Genomic DNA, 22,956 nt, shown 5'->3' with positions numbered 1-22,956 from the left:
AGGGGACCCCCAGGTAGGTTAATAGATATCTAAATTTGTTCTACCCATGGCTCATAATATAACTTAATATCTATCATACCTACCTGGATCTCATCGCATACATATGGCAATTCCTCTACCTCCATTCTTGGAATGGTTAGTCTTATATCTGTATCCCGAGATCTTTATATGGGTTTCAGTCAGGGGCAGGGAGGTTCGCTTTGGTTTGATTTCACAAAACGCATAAACATCTCCTTCATTGCGGAGAGGACGCATCTGATCTCCTGAAATTTCGATGTTAGGCAGTCGACATTACTTAAAATAACATTAAGGCCAGCACCGTTCTTGCAATAGCTGTTGCCAGCATCAGCACTAAGTCTGCTAGAAGACACAGAAGTCTCTTGGTTTGCCTCACTACTATTATTACTTGTAAACACTATACTTTGAAAGACATTACCATGTAACTGACTATTTACACTGGTTACATTGCAGGGTGTATGATTTAATGATCCATTGCAGCCAGTTGGGCTGCACCAATCTGACCTTTTTTTAAACTATAGAGTTCCCACGGATAACCAAATAAGCTTCGCCCTGTGCACGCCTCACCTGCAACTCCACATATAGCTTTGCTCTTTTCTCACGATTGGTCTTGGAGACATCATTCCAGAACTGAATCGTACCTGACCCTTTTCTTTTGTAAGACTTGCAGTATTTAATAATGCTTTAAATTCCACTACAAATAGGGGGTCTTTGTATTTGAAACCATCAAACAATAATGCATCTTATTATGCATAACTAGTCAATGAGCTAGCTTTGCCATTTCTTTGCCTAACCTATCCCTGCTTGCTTTAACCTTTGGCCCTTGCAAGTGAACCTTGCTTTGATTCAGTTTTGGACATAGTGAAATAAGCCAAAAGTAAAGTAGCTAATTTTAGCATTGTACTCTATTGCTAAAATAGGCCTACATAAAAATATTTTAAATAAATAAAAATACTTATACATTTCCGTTTTGTGAAAATAGCTTAAATAAATTAAAATACATATGTTAAATGTATATTATGCATTATTCCCATGTTTTTTTTTTTTTTTTTTTTTTTTTTTTTTTTTTTTTTTTTTTTTAAGAGGGACAAATCTTTCAAAACAGAAACAATATACTGACAGAATCTTTTGAAAAAATGACAGGAATTGGGATGGGATAAGAGCTTTTAGGTATGTGCCTGACATTAAACACTATCTGTTTTTAGTTATTCAGTTTCATGGTGGTATTACAAAACAATTATATTTGTCAAAAAGTATTAAAAGCTCCTTGTGTAGGTGATGATATAATTTGATATTGAGCAATAGGTAAATATTTCCAATACCTGGAACTAGGCACATCTGCCTGGGGGGGGGGGGATAAAAAGGTGAGTTGTATGTAAATTATAAGGAATTGTAGAAGCAGATTTTTAGAAATCAGGATATATTGGAGGCTAGAGACCCTGGTTTGAGTATGTTCTGTACATTTAGTTTAGACACTAAACACCCCCTCTTCTCTTATCGCTGATTTTAGTAATGACAAGAAGTTACATCATTACCTTCTTAATTATACAATGCCTGAATGATGAAAAATACAATACAACATAGTAGTCAAGGTATGTTACCTGCAGGTCCTGCATACAGGGGAAGGATGAAGGAGAGCCCTCACAAGATTGATCCTCCCTCTCTATGTTAAATTTATTGTTAGAGGGTACATGTTTTGAAGCAACATTGCATCTGAAAAATTTGTAATTTATAGAGCCTCATAGTTATTGCTGAAGTTCCTCGTGGAGGATTTTTAGGAACAATCTTAGATCTGTTTCATCTTCCTTCTCCTCCTTCCCTTGTCACTAGTTTTCAAATTCAATTGATGTTTTTTTCTGTATATTCTTTCTTATAGGCTGTATTTCAAATTGGTTTTAATGTTCTTCCTAGTCAGTGTGACAAACAACTATGCACTAAACTTCAACATTTCAATGCCACTTCATATGATCTTTAGAGCTGTAAGTAGAGTATATTCTTTAAAATTTGCACCCTATTTCATTCCTTTACCAATTTTAATTTATTTATTTAGCTGTGAATGTAACTACATTTTTCCTATTTGTCAATTGTAATCGACAATTTAAATCATTTCTTAGACCACACTGCTTTTCCATTTACAGAATTTAAGAGAGAAAAACGGAGAGGCTATAATTTAAATAAAACAGGGGAAAAACAACAACAAACTTTAAATAATAAAAATCTGAATTTCATTCATGGGTGATGACCTGGGGTTTGACCTGTGGTTAGTATTTAATTTTGCTAGATCTCATTACCAATCTGAAATTATACAAGACACACTCTGCCGCACCAGAGACAGTCCTTTGTCATTTATGTGTGCTTGTTCAGACTTTTATATTGATTGCAGTATTTTGGCGGTTATTAAGATGTAAGTTTTCTAATTTTGTTTTGTATTTTTCTTTATCTATTGTGTTTAATTTAATTTAACTTTAATTCTTTCCTGTTGATAAACATTCCTGGGCCCGGAGTCGAAATATTTGGATTTTTATTATTTTTATTATTATTTATTATTTTATAAGTTTTTTTTCGTGTTCCACTGTTTTATTTAAATTATACCCTTTTTCTCTCTCTTAAATTTTGTTAATGGGTAATTTCCAATAGTAAAAAGGAGTCATCAGTGGACATATGCCAATAGGTATGATACTTGGGGGAGGGGTCAATACAGGGGAGAGAAGGTGGTTAAGAGCAAAAATGGTGTATGATTTGTCCCACATTCCCAATTTTTTTAGAGCCTTTTAGTGCAGGTTTGGACGAAATGAGTGCAATGCCCACCTTTCTGTTTCTGTGTACCTTTATGAAAATGAGTGAGTTTTTCTTATCAAACCTAATGTTGTCTTATAGTTTAAAATCTTTACTTAACTGTACTGCTGCATGGGTGGGTGTTTTCTGTTTATTGAATTTTTTAGTTTACAGCTTCTATGAAAGAAATTAAAAACGCTTTTTTTGTAAGCTATTTCATAACTAACAACTAACACATAGTGAACACCAGCTCTGGGTGAAACTGCAATTTCCAGTACGGTTGGTCCTGGCCATCGATTTTTTCATTCTATACATGCAGCCTGTCGTTTATTTCTTTTCTCTTTGTTTCGGGGGGGTGGTATATATTTGCAGGGGGTTGGTGTCTAAAATATCAAAAATAGATATTGAACCCTGAATACCCGTTTTCCTGGAGGATTATTCAAGCTATATGATAACCCCCTCCGCTCCTATTTTCCTCATGTACTGGTATTTACATTGTATGTACTCATGTACTGGTATGTACACTGGTATGTACTCATGTACATTGTATGCATTTGGAGAGTCAAATCATACTCTGCATGTTTTGAAAAAAAAAGTGATAATCCTGTATAGCCCAATTCATGTTGTAACTGAGCTAAAAGCTGAGGTATGCAGCTCAACATTTTGATTTACAAGGTTTTATAGTTTGGGAAAAATAATTTAGCCATGAATTTACAATATCAGGACTAATGGCTTATCCTATCACAGGAGAGTAGAGAAACTTGGGTAACTTTAGCTTTCAAATGAAAACCGTTGCTGTCTCTAACCCATGTGGTTTTCAAATTAAACATTAAAGCACATTGGGGTGTCATCTAGTAGCCCTGACTACATTATATTAAGCCTGTATTAGGTCTAGAGTTGAATATTGTTCAATTTTATCCTCACAACAATTCTAGAAAGATTAGACAGCTTGAGTGATTGTTCAATGATGTGCCATCAAACTTAGGTACAAGTCATGTCCTGAGACTTTTGCAACACTATCAACCCTAAGCTTATAAATAGGCTGTAAAACAGGTATCCTTTCCAGCTATATTCTAAAACTACACTAGAGGGTACACTGAGCTTGTTCTTAAGTCATACACCAGAGCAAGGGCTTCTTCACATCAATTTGACATCATTTTCTATTTCTTGCCCCCCCCCCCCCTAGGTTTTGGAAAATAACTTTTTTCGTCTATTCATAAAAAAAATAGAAATAGACCTACCCCCTGCATTTTCGTGAATTGATGCCCCCTCTGCTGTTAGCTTGTAGAACAGCATTTCAGACCTTTATAATTATTATTACATCTATTCTTGCGATTGAAAAAAAGTGGTCTGCCAAGCAGTGGAAATTTGACCTTGTATGGCTCTGAGTCATCTACCTGAGGGCAAACAATCAACGAGTCTTTTTTTTTGCTAGTCGAGGGTTTTTTCATACAGATTTTTTTTTTAAATATTTTTCAACACAGAGGATTGTTAAACTATGATAACATTCTTAATTCAAAGATGGGATTTAAGCTAACTAAGGTATTTCACAATTAAGATTAATTATGATTCAAGATAATTAATATATAGAGATATAGGAATTTTTTGTTTTCAAGCAATTGATACAATTGTGCAATTAGTTACTCATTGTTCATAATCCATTTGTGATAGTCAATTGACCCCAAATCTTACAGAAGACTATGGTGACATAGAAAAAATCTGGGAGGCACTTGAGATAGTAGTCCTAGCTGCAGAAAAGAAACGTACCCGGGTATATTGGTCGCCCCTGCCAAAAACACTCCCCTCCCTACCCAAAGAAGTCAAAAGGGCTAGGAGGAAGAAAAAAAAAGCATGGACCAAATGCACGAAGTGCAAATATGGTAATCGCTATGACAGGTTCAAGAAATGCAGAAACAGGTTAAGAAATTTGACTCGGGAGGTCTAGAAAAGCCCGAGGAGGTAATTGCAGCTGACGCGAAGCAGTATCCGAACAGGTTCTGGCGCCATGTCTCAGCAGCTAATCCCTCTTGACGTGACATCCCAGACCTCGGAGGCTAAAGAAAAAGCAGATTTGCTCAATTCTAGCTTTGGTACAAATTTATCCACTCAGCCCATAGCTAACACTCCACCCACTTTACTAGAGCACCCAATCTGAGAATCATTGTACATGACAACTTTAAGGATAGAGAACGTTTTGAAAAGGTATAAAAGACTGGGTGTGAACAAAGCTGCTGGGCCAGATAACCTACAACCCAGAGTATCAAAAGAAGCAGCAGAACAAATTACTGACCCAATAGCAGTGATATGTGGGATGTCATTCACTTCCAAAGGGCTCCCAAGTGACTGGCCAACATCAAGCCCATCTTCAAGAAAGGGAGAAAAGACCAAGCCAGTATTTATTGCCCTATAACTCTTACTTCAGTTGTATGCAAGGTCCTTGAGAGCGTCATAAATGACGCTTTGGTCTCACATTGAAAGAAATCAGCCACTTTCAAAAAGTCAGCATAGTTTCCGTAAAGGCCGTTCAATCGAAACAAACCACATTGAATCATATGACTTTGTGAAGAGAATCTCGGATGGTGGCCTTCCGGTGGATGTCATGTTTCTCGATCAAGCAAAAGCCTTTGATAAAGTACAGCATGAACTTCTTCTCCTAAAACTGGATGCATACAGGATGCATGATTATATAATTGCCTGGATTGAAGCCTTTCTTATTGGAAAACTCAGAGGGTAGTAGTTTATGACTTCACAAGTAAACCTGTTTATTCAACCGAAACTCCTGTCATTTGTGGAGTTCCACTGGGCACAATCCTGGGGCCCATATTGTTCAGCATGTATATTAACAACTGTAAAACTCCTGAAAAACTCATTAACATCATATTCTGACGATTGTAAGCTCATAGGACAGGCCCAAATTAGCCCCAATCACTCAACAATACAAGAAGATTTAGATGAACTATCTAGATAGTCATCTAAGTGAGGTTTGCAGTCCAACGTGTCAAAATTTAAATTCCTGCATCTTGGGCACAACAACCCTAGACGACCTTACCATATTTTAGATTTCCTATTTGGTGCTGTAAGTAAGGGGAAGGACCTGGGTGTATTTGTTGATAACGAATTAAAGTTCCAAAGTCACACACGAGCTTAAGTTGCTAAAGCAAACCGAGCCCTAGGGCTCATAAAACGAACGTTTACCACTAGGAAGCCGTGTGTGGTCAAGAAGCTGTACAAAGCTATTGTACGTCCACATCTGGAATTTGGAATGACCCTGGCGTCTCCCCAGTATAAAATGAACGTTAAAGCACTTGAGAGTGTCCAAAGACGAGCAATCAAGCTCATGTCAGCTTTGCGAGGCAAGCCGTATGAGGAGCGCCTCGTGTCTCTCAAACTCCCCACCCTAGTCTATCCAAAGAAGAGAGGAGACGCAATCGCTACTCGCAAACTACTCGGAAATGACTTTTCAAGTCAAGTCTTCTCCTCATCCCTTGCAAGTACGTCAAGAGGTCACACAAAGAACCTGTTAGTCCGCTGTTGCCATGGACTTGAGCGCCGGCACTCCTTCTCTGTATGTGCCGTCCCTCACTGGAACATCCTCTCCGAAGCCACCATCCAATCCCAAGCCATAGATGCGTTCAAGAAAGGAGTTGATCGTGACTGGGCCAATGCAGAGTGCAGGCTAATCTGGGACGCCAAACCATAGTCATGTCATACCACCAGCGAGATGTTCTACAGGAGGCTCATCACCACGTTATCTCGCTGGACATGCGATTTAAGGTTATTTAAGGTAAGACTGTATTTATTGTAAATGACAACACTGCATTAGCTTGTTTTTAATTGTAACTATTAACAAAGAGAGATGTAATAGAATAATCAAATCCTGAAAGTGCCAAAGTGGAATCTTACACAACCATAAGTATGTTTAAAAATTAGGAAAAATCGAAAATTCAGTTTATGCAGTTTTTTTGTACTAGGGGCACCAAACTTAAAAACTGAAACGTAGGTGAACAATCAGCCAAAATTAAGCTAATAGCGTATGGCATATACATCTAAAAAATATATAGTTTTACTGTTGCCATGTACATTTAATCATGATATTTGTGAAATTAGATTTGAAAATTCAAATTTGCCTTTACTATATAATGTATAAAGTTTATTTGGGGAGGGGGTTGACTACCCCCTCCCCTTTCTAGATTTTGAACAATATCTTTTTTGGAGTATTTTCTTTGAAAAATGCCTTTTTCTTCAGTCAGTACAAAAAACAGATTATTTTAATTGAAAAATCTCCCAAATCAGTTGGCAAAAAGACCAGTCAGTGGGTAAAATCGATCCCCCCCCCCCCCAAAAAAAAATAATGATTGGAAAATGACGCCTCTGGAAGTGTGTGCTTTTATTATTTATTATTGCTTGTTTATTGCTTATGAATAAATATATGTTGTCCTAAATTAGAATCAGGATAAACTGTTTAAAATTTCAAAAATTTCTTCTTCATCTTCCACTTTCGATAAAAGATTGGTTTCTTGTAAAGAATTTGACCGTTTGCGATATGGTTCCAGAGTTAGGGATAAGGCATAACCAAAACTCTAGAAAGACCTATGCATGTTTATCTCCTCGCCTTTGGTTTATTCACTTTTTTTGTTGGTTCTGTCTTTTTATCTTGTTTTTCTTTCTCATTGTTGTTCTACCATTATTTACGATTGTATTTATTGGTTTATATATAAATAAGTAAATTGATTACTAGGTTTGATGCAATTCCAGATATTCTATTTGTTCTTGTCAAATGCTGTTTTATTCGTGTTTTTCAACTTTTGGCTATAATTAATTGAAAACCCTTGTGTTATTCTTATTGTTATCTTATCATTATTCATAAAATCAGAAGGTCATAAGTGTAAGTGAATCATGGGATCTTTGGTCTAATTTTAGGGACCCATGGAAACCCTGTCGATGGTTAATGATTTTTGTGCCTCGGTGACTTGCAAATATTGGCCATGTAAAATCAAACCATATTTCTGCAATAAACAAGCTTCGAGTAGTTAAGATTTATGCTATTTTTACATAAGAAAACGTCAAGTAATAAAATAATGGTTAAAATGAGGAATAAAATATTGCCAAATTGCGAGAATAATTGCAAAAAAGCACATTGAAGAATAGGTACCATACAAAATAAACATAAAAATATTTTACCTTAATTATAGGGGTCACTAATGGCGAATATGGTAATGGGAATTATATATTTAAACAAGAAATACAGCATCACTCAATATTTATCAGTTGGAATGATCTCAATTGGCATATTTCTGTGCACTATTGCTTCTAGTCAAGTAGAACCAAATCAAATAGAAGAAACCCCCCTTTCAAAATACACAGATCTGATATGGTGGATTGCAGGTAAGCAAGTATTGAGTAGAACTTCGAAAACTTAAATTGCAAGGGAATAGACAGTATTTATTATCCCTGATGCTACTTTTTGCCAAAATATATTTGTATTTTCCTCTCAAACAAATTTTTGCAGATTATCATATGTTACAGTCAACCATGCTTTGGAGTTTTTAATAGAAAAATTTGCCTAATTGACTATTTTCAACTAAAAATATCTACTGTATTTGGGTAGTTAGATGAATAATTAATTTGATTTATTGAAAAAAAATTCAGTGGTGCCAATTCACAAATGTTTGGCAGGAACAAAAAATTTTGTGGTCTGTATTATGAAGATATCGCTACAAGAGCAATGTTTTCAAGGCATTAAACTAAGTAGTAATAAATTAAAATACATTGTTTTTTTTTTACAAGAGTAATCAAGGTCATAGTTAATGCAATATTTATGTTTTGTGAATTTATGAAAAAAACTTCAACATGGATGAGGAAACGAACGGCTGCTTTATTTTCCGAGGGGTGCTAACTTCCCGCCACCTGATGTAAATTTTGGAACGCCATGTGTGCTGCTCAGTTCCGCCACGCTTGACACGTCATGTATACCAAGTGGCACGTGCTGCCTGGTGCACACAATCAAACAGCTCGTGGTAATGAACTGTAAGTAAGGAGTGATGCGGCTCAGAAGTAACCGAAACTCTTAAGAAACAGAATCTTGATAACAATAGATACATTAAAAGAATTGAATTCTGATACTCATTAGATAAATAGAAAACAAGTTTTTTTTAACTGAAAGTAAGAAGCAACATTAAAACTCAAAACAAACAGAAGTTGTTACGTATATGAAGGGTTACCCCCTCCAAAATACTTTGTTCTCTACGCTAAAGCTGTTGGCACTTTTAAAAAAGATTCCTTTTCTAATTAAACGGCCCCTGTGATTCAGTAGCCGTTCTTAAAAAAATTGGGACAAACAGTCAAACTTTAGTGTAAAGAACAATATATTGAAGAGGGGGCATCCCTTTATATACGGAATAATTTCTGTTCGTTTTGAGTTTTAATGTTGCTCATTACTTCAGTTTAAAAAAAAACTTTTTTTTTATTATTCAATTTCTGATCGTTTTTTAAATAATGACGGTAAATCTGGCTCACCCTCCTTGAAATTTACCTCCCCTCCTTCAGGGGAAACTCCCCCATGGAAATCTCATCCAATGTAAAATGTAAACCCCGTCAAATTCCCCCCGGACAGTTTCTTCCTCGCTGAAAATCCCCCTCCCCGTAAAATTCCTTGCGGACGATTCAGCCTGAAAAATTATCCTTAGCATAATTTCATTTGAAAATGCCTTTAATCTCTAATTGGTTTCTTGATTACTCCAGAAATACCCCCTTCCGTGGATTTTTTTTTTCGTAAATCAAAAGGCGAGGAAAATAGCCCCTGGATAATTCCCCCGGAACATCTCCACATGTATAATTAAGTTGGCAAAGAGAATGTAACAAAATTAAAAATAATTTCATATAGGAATTCTTTCAAATCCCACCAGTGTAAAATTTCCCCTTGAAAATTCACCCCCCCCCCCAGAAATTTACCTCCCCAAGGAAGATTCTTCATAAGAAAATCCACCCCGATCACAAAATCCTCTCCCCCTCTCTCTAAAAATGTCTGTATACTTCCCAATAACAACTACTATACGTAAACAATGGGCAAATGTCATGACTTATAGGCCTCTCTCCACGGAGTATGGAGGGGGGGGGGCGTTTTACCTCTTAAGACATAGTTATTCGGTCTTTCAACTATACTGATCAAAATGGCTATCTCAAAATTCTGATCAGATAACTTTGGAACAAAGGACGTGGGAGGGGGCCCGTTGCCCTCTAATCTTTTTCGTCACTTAAAAGAGCCACTAGAACTTTTAATTTCCGTTTGAATGCATCCTCTTCCGATATTCTAGGACTCATTTCAATATGATCACCCTGAGAAACAAAATATAAACACGCATCCGTGATCTGTCTTCTGTCAAAAATAGCAAGATTCCACATTTTGTATATAGGAGCTTGAAACTTCTACAGTAGAATTCTCTGGTACGCTGAATCTGATGGCATGATTTTCGATAAGAATCCTTGAATTTTAGGGATTGCCTCCCCCCCCCTATTTCAAATCAGGCAAATATCTCAGACTCATAACTTGTGATGGGTAACACTAAACTTGATGGATCTTATATATTTGGAATCAGCATAATAAGCTGATTCTTGTGGTATATCTATTGATATTAATTTTGTTTAGAGTTCCAGTTACTATTGAGCCAACTCGCTGCTTACTTACAGTTCGTTCAAACCATGAACTGTTTGATTCAAAATATATAAAATCCATTTAGTTCAATGCTACCCATCATAAGTTACGAGCCTGACAAAATTTGCTCAAAACATCAAATGATTTTAATGAAAACAACACCATCACATTCAGCATATTAGAGAACCCTGCTGAAGAGGTTTCAAGCTCTTAAAATAGAGAAAAGTGGAATCCTGCATTTTTTTTTCTTTGCCAGAAGAGAGATAATGGATGCGTGTTTATTTATATTTTTTTTTATGTTTTTCCCAGGGGTGATCGTATTGCGCCAATGATCCTAGAAGATCAGGAGAAGGCTCATTTGGTCGGAAATCAAAAGTTCTAGTGCCCTTTTTAACTTACCAAAAAGATTTGAGGGCAGCTCGCCCTCTTCCCACGCCCCTTGTTTTCTCAAAAGTCGTCTGATCAAGATTTTGAGATAGCCATTTTGTTCAGCACAGTTTAAAGGTTCAATAACTATGTCTTTGGGGATAGTATGATCCCCCATAGACCCTTAGGAAACTACTCTAAGTTACAAAATTATCATGCAATTGTCCGAAGGAAATTTTACGGGAGAGGGGGGGGGGTATTTTATTTGGGAAGAACTTTCCACAGAGGAGTTTCCCGTGGGGGAGGGAATTTTTCATCATAGGGGGGCATGATTTACCGACATTATTTGAAAAACGATTTAAGTTAGATAAAAAAATAATTTTTTTCAACTGAAAGCAAGGAGCAACCTCAAAACAAACAAAAATTATTCCGCACATGAAGGGTTTCCCCCCTCCTCAATCCCTTGCTCTTAACGCTAAATTTGACTGTTTGTCCCAATTTCTTAAGAAAGACTCCTGAAACACAAGGGCCGTTTGATTAGAATAAGAAGCTTTTTTAGAAGTACTAAAAATCTTCAGAGTAGGGTATTGAGAAGGGGGCAACCTCTTCGTATACGGAATAACTTCTGTTTGTTTTGAGTTTTAAATTTGATCCTTACTTTCAGTTGAAAAAACTTTTTTTTATTCTTAGAGAGAGTGACCCCTCGCATCCTTTCTGAAACTAATCTGACCATATCAAATTTATATCTTTGAGGTTTCAGTGTCGAAAAATTTATTGAGACTTAATTTTACAGAGCCACAGGTATATTCTAAGAAAAAAGTAATTGGTTGTAATAAATTTAAAAAAATCTACCGTTGAACTCTAAATAATTTCTCAAAGGCCAGTGTAACTACTAAAATTTTAAAATGTACTTCAAATGGTTTTCCAACTCATGTACGTAAGCACAATCAAAAAATTTCAGACGTTGTTTCAACCAGATTCATTGTATATTAAAATACAAAATCAGAATTTAACCATCTTTTTACATTCTCTCCTCTGTTTCTTCTCTTTTAGTATTAGTGTTTTCTCTCTAAAGGCCTGGTTTCTGCTAATCTTAATGTAAAGACTTTGTCCAGGGCATATTTGCTGATAGTGATGATGCCATTTATTCGATCGATTGAAACATTTATGAAAATTTTGACCTAGCCTAGTACTTGGAAAGTTTAAATGTTCTTGTTCGTACCATCTTACCCCCTCCCCTCATTGCTTTTTTTCGGGCCTGACTTTATTTTCATGTCTCCTGGAGGGGGTTGGTTCCTCAGGAATAGTTTCGAGAAGTGGGCAGCATGCAATTATGATTGCGGTGTGATTGTGAGGGTATAAGTGAGGGTATAAGTGATTTTCAAGAAGAAACGGTTTTGGTGATTAGTCAAGGTTTGTTTGTGTTCTAGTGCATTTTATGAGTTTTAGTTGAGGTTTTAGTTCTTGGCATTGGTATTGTTGTAGCATGCTGTTTGGAAAGTTTAGAATTCCTTGTTTGTCAGATATGAAATATTGTTCCTAAATGTCCGTTTAGTATACGGAGTTGCATAGACGAGAATTTGGGTGACATCTATTAACGTTTTCCAATTAGCAGCTTGTTTGCCAGTGTCATTTAAGTATGCTAAGTGTAAGATAATTTCTAATAACGCATGAAAAAAGAAAGAAAGCGGTTAACTGAAAAACTAAGCCCATTTGATACTAACTAAGAAAGCAGTTGTTTTGAAATAAATGGAAATTTTAGTTTTAAAATCTAGAAATTATCCTTTTTAGAAAGAATTCCGAACAAAGAGGATCGGAAATTAGAAAGAGAGGAAAATCAAGCTCATTTCTGAAAAGAAGCAATGCCTAGAATTACCTCTGCAAAATCATACAATTAAATTTAAACATAAATAAAAATGCTATTTTATTTATTTTTATCCTCTCTTTTTACTGTTGCTTTACTGAAGGGTAAAGTAAAAAGAGCTAATTTTGTCAGATTTGTCACATTTGTTGTATTTTTGCCACTTCTTAAATACTAGCCTAAATTGTGCATGCTTACCTAGCCCTATCTTTTATAATCAACATGAACAGCTTGAAAAAATATGAATAGCTTCTTTCCAAAAATACAGATTGTGCACAAGTAAACTTTGTCCTTTACTTAAAATACAAATTTCAATAAACGAAGTTTGTTTCGAATTTGTCTAGCTCTGATGTGCGACGCTGCATTGTTAGTGTCATTAGGAGTTATTTTAACCCTTTAAACCCATTTTGTCTTATTTTTCAGTTTACTACTAATATTACTACTAACAGCTCACTGCGGCACCAAGCTGCCTGAGGCCAACAGAGCTACGCACGCTGCTGTTCTATCCCAACTAATTAACAGCCTCCCTCTATACACCCTCTCAGGAAGTTTCCATTTCACCTAAATATTTCCTTACGACATCTTCCAGCTTCCTTCGGGAAGGATTTGTTTCTCGCTTGGCCCTAGATGGCTGGCCAACAAGGACAATCTTTCGCAGTCTTTCATCCTTCATCCGCAGAACGGGTCCGAGCCATCTCGTCCTTTCTCTCTTAGCCCTTGAAAGCGGGTTTAAACCACACTTTTCGTACAGCTTACTGTTTGAGATACGGTCAGTCAGTCGGGTACTCAAAATAATCCGTGGGCAATTTCGCTGGAAAACATCGAGCAACTCCTCTCCCGTCTTTCAGAGCGCCCATGCTTCAGAACCATACTTGACCACTGTCGATCACTCTAGCTTCTAATATTCTAATCTTGGTTCACAGTTTTATCTTCGTATTCTTTCACATTTTTTTCAACTGTGAAAAAAACACCCTGGGTCTTGGCTATTCCATTTTTACATCTTCACTGCACCCACCGTCTTTATTATTAATTTTACCTAGGTTTGTCAAGCTGTCTATTTGATTGATTTTTCCGTTACCCAACGTGCTAATTGTGTGTAAATAGAAACTGGCACTAATGTCGAAAAGAAAAATCTTTAGCGTCATCTAGATTTCGGCAATTTTGTTCCTTTTTATCACAGCCTAAACTGATCCATACTTGTCTGTCCAGGAACCCTGGAATGTAGTGGAGGGTAAAGCAAACAGACTGGGTTTCGACTTAAAATTGTTTTTGAAAGCAAAAAGGGCTGATTAATTATTACTTCTAGAAAATTTTCAGTTTTGATCCTGCAATATTGCTGATTAGTTAAATTAAATTATCCAATTTTCTTTGAATTTTTCAACTTTTCTAATGACGTTACTAGACGCCACACTGTTGGTGGTGGTGGCGCTAATAGTTTTCAATCCCTATCTTAAAATATGTATGGAAAATGTGGCTTTAAACCTATTTAATAGCACCGAATAGCACCGTTAAAGCACCGAAAATTCCTCTCCTCAGTTTTTCGTATTCTCTGATTGGAAAGGTAGGATCAGATGCACAGGATTTTCCTAAAAGGTTGAAAGAAAATCTGTTCAGACGTAAAGAAATGGTTTTTAAATCCTGCAACTTTATCCCTCATTCATTTATGAAACTCGCCCCCCCCCCCAAAAAAAAATTATGTTTTTCATAATTACCATTATAATCGCATTTTTAATAACTCTGTTTTTTATCTGAAGATATGTTCCTGTTAAAAACTGCCAATTACTAATTATAATTCTTATCACCTTAAATAGTGATTACTTATCCGTTACCAAGATACATGGCCCTGTAACCGAATACAAGACTGCGTCTACCTACTGTAGACTAAGGATAACAGTGTAGGTTTGGCAAGGGAGCTGCCAGACTTGTTACATCTCTAATATCGACAGAGGGTGTGTATAGTTATCTGTCTGTCCTAATTCAAAAGCTGTCTCACCCCATCTAATTTATACATGCTGTCATAATGGGTATATTCTAGTTGGTTGGCTTTACTCGGTCATTTCTAATAGACTTATCTGATATTCCTTTTTGTTGTCTCTTTCTCATCTTGTGGAATGGTGTGCTGGATTTACGATCCTTTGTCCGAGAGGACGAGGGTTCGAATCCTAGTGAACCCAATTATTTGGTTTGGGAAGGGGATAAGTGGCGTGACTCTGTAAGATCAGCCAGAGTCGACCCAGCTTTAAATGGGTACCTGGAGAAATCTGGGGAAGGTAAACAGGAAGGGTGTGTGAAAGTACAGAATGGTTGGCCCCCAACACCCCATTGCACTTCCTGGCTGAAGGGCCAAGAAACGGAGATCAGCACTGCCTTAAGGGACTGTAAAGTCCAATGCCGCATTCTTCACTTCACTGTCTTATCTTATTGAAGGAATATTCCTGTCACAATCCTGTCGCAAAATCCTATCAACCGTATTGGGTCGAGTAAAAAAAAAAATTGACCCGAAAATCCTTCTTCCTTTCAAAAAAAACTTGTAGGAATCCTTTAACTCTTTAAGGATTTTCTCAAATTCCTTTGCGTCTGGCTGTACTTTAATACTCTTTCTTGGCCGAAATCAATTCGTGTGTTTCAGTTTACGTGGCAACGGAGCAAGCAACAATGCTCCGGACATGTTTGTGTGAATAGGTCTATCAATTCGTCCGAATCCAATGTTTAGTGTGTCATTATATTGAACTTTATCAATTTTTTTGTTTTAGGTATATTTTTGTTGACGTTTGCCCTGTTTTTAAGTGCTAGAATGGGTATCTATCAAGAAGTACTTTATAAGGAGCATGGGAAACACCCGTACGAAGCTCTCTTCTTTATGGTAAGCTCTTATCGTCAAGGGCAAGGTTGACTCGGCCAAAGTCAGTGCCGATTTGCCAAGATCAAACCAAACTATAAAAAAAAATTCGCTACTTATTTTTTTTTTTTTTTTTTTTTTTTTTTTTTGCATCGATTTGACAAATCTGGGGCAATCTTTTTCACCGTCACCACTTCTACAATCCTAAACTCTTTTATTCTTTTGTAACTAAGCTAACTGGATCTGTGTTTTCTTCTTCTCCGGCGAAGGGTAGGGAACTTAGGCTAATCTGAATACTTGGATCAATATCCATCATATTTTGAGAATTACCAAAAAAAGTTCTTTTTATTCCGTTTTGACATTAAGGTAGAAAAATTTGCACTGATTTCAGCTGCTTCTGTCCAGCTCTCTGTGGTAAGGTTCCTTAAAGCCGTGTTGCCGTCTTGGCTTTTCAGTTGAAGTCGGGCAAGTGCCGTAATAGTGAAGAAAGCTTTTTAATCACCTAACCGAACTTTTTCTGTCAGTTTTAATGCATCTTCTTTGCGTTTATGTGCCTTAAAAGGTTTCAGTGAAGACTGGAGCTACCACCAAAAATCTTAAATTATGTTGAATTGTCGCAACTGATCCACTTAGGGAAAAGAAGCTATTAGAGTTACTTCGATGAGAAAACCCAAAGCAACAAAACTATTCTTCTGTATTCAACAAAAATATAGCTTCTTTTCCCTACGTGGATCAATTGCGACAATTGTATTTTATTAGTATTGATGGTGGTTTTATTTGTTTTTAGTTTATTTTAGTTTTTTTCTTTGTTTTTCTTGTACTGAGGACGCCTAGTTTGCATACAGGTGAAATATTGGTGTTGTTTTAGTCTTTCATTTTTTCTCTCTACTGGCCGCAGTCTCGTTTGTTGTCTTTTCATTGAGTTTTATTTCTCTTTGTTGTTTTTTGTCATGGCTGGCCAGTTCGGCTTAAGAACTTGATCTCGAATCCTCTTATTTGGGAGGAGAGTCCCATAGCCGTTGTTCTGTAGTAAATGCTAATAAAAGATATATTATTTTGTTTGATCCTCAAGCATATTATTAGTCACAAAAGGTAGTAATACATGCTCAAGAACTTTACTAAAGGTGTAAATTTACTAAAAGTGCAAAAAAAGTGCAACGTGAAATATTCGCGTTGTTTTAGTCTCATCTTTTCTCTCTACTGGCCGCAGTCTCGTTTGTTGTCTTTTCATTGAGTTTTATTTCTCTTCATTGTTTTTTGTCATGGCTGGCCAGTTCGGCTTAAGAACTTCCAGTAGGAAAGTTTATAAACGAAAAACGGGTTAATATGAAAAAGAGAGGCAGAATTTAAAATTCCGTCCAAAATGGAATCGTTCATGAAAATATAATCATGCGCAAAAGGCAAATTAAGTGCATTAGAAGTGACTTTTTGAGGATAAGTTCAGTCCGGTGATCAAAAAGTTATCACTGACGCCGCTTGGCCGACTTCATCTGAAAAAGCCATGATGAAGACGGTGGCCGGCGTTTACCCCCTCCCCGGAAATTACCCCCCGCGGAAAATACCCCCGTGGAAAATGAGGCTTTCCAGATTTGAGAATTTTATTTGAGTTTTGTTTTATTTCCATAGGGGGAAGGAATTTTGATACTTGTTTATTATGCGCCACTCACTTAAGTTTACCCTGTGTAAAATTCGAGATCTCACCAGTTTTTTTTGTTAGTTTCTTCGTTACTTTAGAAATAAATCTGGGCCATATATTTGCATATTAGGGGAGGGGGGGTAATGTATAGCGGGTCTGCATGCAAAATGTTTTTGGTACAAGTATTCTGCATATTAGATAGATGGATAGAGAAGTGCATTTTAAAGCCAAATATAAGGTCACGAACATAGTAAAATAACATAAACGGAAGGCACAAATAACATAAACTTTGATCAGCGATCATCATAAAACACTTAAATGAAACACTACATTAACCTAATAATAGTACTTAATACTTGGAAAAACGGTCATTGAAAAAAAGCACTTAACACTTGGAAAAAACACTTAAATGAAAAATTAAATTTACTTTATACTGGGATTTTTTTTTTCTAATTAAAAAAATTCCCGTTAAATCGCTATTCCCCCCCCCCCCCCCTTATGTGCAAAAATATAGTCCAAATTATATATTTCCGCTATATTCTGTCACTTGTCTTTGTCTTGTCTCGCGCTAAGCTAAAAAAAACTAACGAAGAAACCGGTTTGTTCTCGATTTTTACACAGCGTAAACTTGTGTGAGTTGCCCATAATACACAAGTACCAAAAATCTTCTGACACATACTATTATTTCTTTAAACTTTCTATTTTTTAATTTCTATTTTTTTTTACCATTAAGTGCTGTTTAGAAGAAAACCCTCAATGTTACAATAACCCAAGTTTCCCAATAGAGAGTTTACTGGGAAAACACGCTATCAAACTTTTTTTTTTCCGCTGATGACGGTCACTGTATATGTGACCGAAATATCTCGTAATTTTTGTGAATTTCTATACACTGTCTATTAAAAAGGATTTTATCCTTATTTTGAACTTTTATTTTATCCTCTGAGATGCAATCATGCCAACGTAATCTTTTTCTATTATGGCAGTGGTCTCGTTCTTTATTTAGAGCACTCAAGGCCATGTCCAGGGGGGGGGGTGAGGCGTTTTGAACCTCCCCCTGAAATGTTTGTCCGACTCGCAAAAACGTAGCAAAAATGAATATAAACAAACTTTTGATACTTTTTAAAAGTTTTTTTGTAACCCCCCCCCCCCCACCGCCCCGAAAAAATCCTAGATACGTTCTTAATATCAGTTTAAAAAAGGCTTATATTTTGTCTAATTGAACAAACAAATATGATAGCCATTATGTAGAGTTTCTCTTTAACATCATTCTCTTTAACTCCTTAATAGAAAGGGGTATGCTAATGCTTTAAAATTGTATTATTGTTTGAACTTTGACAACATATACTGAAAGTTATGAGTAGGAAATATCAAGAGAATAATGAAACGAAAGAGGTAATGAAGAACTTAACATATAAGATAATGAAACTGTAAAAAATATAAAGAAATAATATTACTAATAAAGTCAAATAATGAAGCCGATAAAGCGAAAAAGGACGACTAATCAGTTAGTTCAACCTAAGGCCTTGGATCAGATGAATTTGTTTTTAATGATCAAAATGAAATTATTTTTTAAAGTGACTTTCGAAAAAATAAATGAAGATAGAGTACCTCATAGTAAAAATAGAGTAGAAATTACAAGTACAAAGTCAAAAGAAATAATAATACGAGTCAGAAGATTAAAACCAGAAACAAGTCAAATAACAAATTATTTATGAAAAATGTTATTTTTTAATTTTTGTTCTTGTTTTTTCTGACTTCGCAAAATATGCTATTATTCATTGATTCTGAATAAAAAGTTTGATAGCTTGTTTTCCCCAGTAAACTCTCTATTTGGAAACTTGGGCTATTGTAACATTGAGGGTTTTCTTCCAAACAGCACTTAATGGTAAAAACAAAATAGAAATTAAAAAATAGAAAGTCTAAAGAAATAATAGTATGCGTCAGAAGATTAGAACCAGAAATAGGTACTTGACAAACCCGATAATTCATCGAGAGCCATCCTGATTTTGCAATCAACTTTGAAAAATATGCTATTGAAAATATGCTTCGTAAAATACATTAATCAATTCTGAAAAAGAGTTTAATAGCTTGTTTTCCTCTCTATTGGGAAACTTGAGTTATTTTAGCATTGAGGGTTTTCGACTAACAGCGCTTTAGGGTAAAAACAAAAGAATAAAAACAGTAAAAAAATTTGAATCAAGAGTCAAATAAATAAAACGAGAAATACGCAGCGACAAAACTGAAAATATACATGGCATGCAGCAAATATACCATACGAAGCGGTAAATTTGCAATGGAACAAGGGAAAAACCGAAAGAAGGGCATTTGGGCATTTGCAATGGAACAAGGAAAGGAACAGGGAAAGGGCATTTGCAATGGAACAACCGAAAGAAGGGCATTTGCAATGAAACAAGGAAAAAACCGAAAGAAGGGCATTTGGGCATTTGCAATGGAACAAGGAAAGGGAATTTGCAAGGGGTAAATTTACGAAAGGGTAAATTTGCAATAGAACAAGGAAAAACCAAAAGAAGGACATTTGGGCATTTGCAATGGAACAAGGAAAGGGTATTTGCAATGGAACAACCGAAAGAAGGGCATTTGCAATGGAACAAAGAAAAAAGCCGAAAGACAGGCATTTGGGCATTTGCAATGGAACAAGGAAAGGGTATTTGCAATGGAACAACCGAAAGAAGGGCATTTGCAATGGAACAAGGAAAAAACCGAAAGACGGGCATTTGGGCATTTGCACTGGAACAAGGAAAGGGCATTTGCAATGGAACAACCGAAAGAATGGCATTTGCAATGGAACAAAGAAAAAAGCCGAAAGACAGGCATTTGGGCATTTGCAATGGAACAAGTAAAGGGCATTTGCAATGGAACAACCGAAAGAAGGGTATTTACAATGGAACAAGGGAAAAAAGCGAAAGACGGGCATTTGGGCATTTGCAATGGAACAAGGAAAGGGCATTTGCAATGGAACAACCGAAAGAAGGGCATTTGCAATGGAACAAGGAAATAAACCGAAAGAAGGACATCTGGGAAAAGTTAGGACGATCAACTAACAACGAAAATTGGCTCTTTTCGTACCTTGGAGTGTTATAATCTGTGCTTGCTAGCATGGAAACTTCGAGTTTCTTTTATTTTTAAAGACGAACTTTTCAAAATAAGATGGGTTTGAAATTTTGAAAGTTAAAAAAGAGGAATAAAAAAGTAATGAAATCAAATGTTGTAAATAATTACTTAAATTAAATAATTTGCCTTGCTTGCATATCACAACAACTACTTGCATACTACTACAAGGCAAATATTCTTAAACCTGCAGAAGTAATGAAGCTTATAGCTATTATTTTTTTCTTCTACAAACTCTTTGTCAATCCTCCACTTATGCTTCTGGCCAAAAATTCCCGCCCATTTTGGATTTTGATTATATTTTGTTCTGTTTAATCGTGAATGAATTTATTTTATAAACAAATTTGCATACTTTTCCTTAAAGTTTCTCCATTTTTATTTCTTTGTTGTCGCAAAGTTGAGCAAATTTCAACCCTGTTTTATACGTAACTTTTTTGTGTTAAGGTACGTTAAGTTCTATTGTAAATTCTATCATAATATGTAAAATGGTTAGTAGGAAGGGGACACGTAAGCAAGGTTTTGGTCCGAAAGCGCCTTAGTACCCTTTGCTCTAGTTTTGAAAATAAAGTGGTCAAAGACTCAAGAGGAACAATTTTCTGAAGTGGGCACGGGGACAACGTTGCAGAATTTGCCTTAATTTCAACAAAGACTATTTTGAATCGTAAATACAAACAACAAGTAGAAAGAACAGGAATTTTTTACGTAAGACAGTGGAACCTTAACCCTAAATGAATATTTCGACTCTATATCCAAGGGTGGTCCTCAGCAAAACAAATGAAACTATAAAAGAAACTTGCATTAAAATACGACCATTAAAACTGAAGACTTTTGTTATTGGTACCCGGCTGACCGACCGTATTTCAAACAATAGGTTATACAGAAAAATGTGGTTCAATACCTCTCTAGGGCTATAACGAAAGGAAGGTTGAGGTGGCTAGGGCACGTTGTGCGGATGAAGGATGACAGATTGTCGAAGATTGTTCTTTTCGGCCAACCGTCTAGGGCTAAACGAAAGCGGGTCGTCCTCGTCTGGGGTGGGAGAACGTCATAAAGAAAGATTTAAAGGAAATGGGAACTTCATGGGCGGGTGTTAAAAGGGGAAATTGCCTTAATTTCAACAAAGACTATTTTGAATCGTAAATACAAACAACAAGTAGAAAGAACAGGAATTTTTTACGTAAGACAGTGGAACCTTAACCCTAAATGAATATTTCGACTCTATATCCAAGGGTGGTCCTCAGCAAAACAAATGAAACTATAAAAGAAACTTGCATTAAAATACGACCATTAAAACTGAAGACTTTTGTTATGGGTACCCGGCTGACCGACCGTATTTCAAACAATAGGTTATACGAAAAATGTGGTTCAATACCCCTCTCTAGGGCTATAACGAAAGAAAGGTTGAGGTGGCTAGGGCACGTTGTGCGGATGAAGGATGACAGATTGTCGAAGATTGTTCTTTTCGGCCAACCGTTTAGGGCTAAACGGAAAGCAGGTCGTCCTCGTCTGGGGTGGGAGAACGTCATAAAGAAAGATTTAAAGGAAATGGGAACTTCATGGGCGGGTGTTAAAAGGGAGGCTTTGGATACATTGGGATGGAGGAGGAGCGTGCGTAGCTGTGTTGCCCTCAGGCGGCTTCGTGCTGCGGTGAGTTGTTATTAGTAGTAGTAGTAGCATCCTTACTTCAGGGAAGGTCAACCAGGACTCTAAAGTAAATTTAAACTAAAAAAAAATGTAGGTCAAAAATATTGTTTTCCCCTCAGAATTGTCTATTAAAAATTGTCTTATTTACGACTTTTTCTTATGGAGTTTCCATATTAAAACAGGTAAAAACGTGCCAGTTCACCGCTGTTTCTTAAGGTTGAAAAGAGACTTGCATATCTCATTACGAATTATCTTTGATATGAAACTTCAATTATTCTTATACAAAATTATATTTCTTATAAAAAAAAATATTGTTTAAAAAAATAAAAATTAAAAAGAATTATTTATATATATTTTTTAAATATTATTTTTGTATTTTTTTTAGTTAAAAAAATTAAAAATTTAGTAAAAAAATTAAAATTAAAAAAGATTTATTTATAAAAATATTTTGTTTACAATCTTTTTTTATTCATATTATTTTTCTTCTTTAGCATGCTCTTCCTATGCCTGGATTTCTTCTGCTGCTGCAAGATTTGAAAAATCATTTTGGAATTCTTGCTGACTCAGAACCTATGTATATCTTTGGCTATGGCATACCGGTGATGATTTTGTTTTTATTCGGAAATGTGATTACTCAGTAAGTCTATGAATTATTAAATCAGATTTTTTTTCTATGAAAAAAGACTCTTTGCTTTAAAGTTTTGAGCAGAAGGGTTGGCAACCCTGTCTGCAGAGCTCCAATTTGGTAGGTACTGCAAGAGCCAGGTAATTTTGCGAGGTGCCACTTGTCTCTGGAAACTATTATTAAATTATTAATATATTCGATATCATATGTATAAAGTTTAATATCAGGTTTATATTAAAATTGAAAACAAAATAAAATATTATAATATTTTTGTTTAGATGATTTCATTTATTATTTTAACCAAAATTTTATTTTTGTTTATATTAAAATAAAATCTTTTATATTATTATTGAAAGCATTATTAGCATTATCTGATGCTTCCATGGCAAACGACTTAGAAAAATTAAGAGCA

General features: G+C 35.7%; 1 protein-coding gene across 1 annotated transcript in view; it reads left to right on the top strand.

Moving 5' to 3' along the window:
- The window catches only part of Efr (ER GDP-fucose transporter), a 34,393-nt gene extending 11,833 nt beyond the window's left edge, over positions 1–22,560 (top strand). The window contains exons 3-6 of the mRNA XM_089105779.1: positions 1,895–1,997; positions 7,986–8,178; positions 15,425–15,534; positions 22,411–22,560. Of these exons, the coding sequence (XP_088961905.1) occupies positions 1,895–1,997; positions 7,986–8,178; positions 15,425–15,534; positions 22,411–22,560 (556 nt within the window). The remainder of the gene's footprint in view (positions 1–1,894; positions 1,998–7,985; positions 8,179–15,424; positions 15,535–22,410) is intronic.
- Positions 22,561–22,956: the final 396 nt, after the last annotated feature.

Source organism: Artemia sp. Qi Xiang Cuo, chromosome 20 (assembly GCF_049724085.1).
Source record: "Artemia sp. Qi Xiang Cuo chromosome 20, ASM4972408v1, whole genome shotgun sequence".
NCBI lineage: Eukaryota > Metazoa > Arthropoda > Branchiopoda > Anostraca > Artemiidae > Artemia > Artemia sp. Qi Xiang Cuo.
The sequence above is the reverse complement of the archived record's forward strand: the minus strand, read 5'-3'. Positions and strand labels throughout refer to the sequence as shown.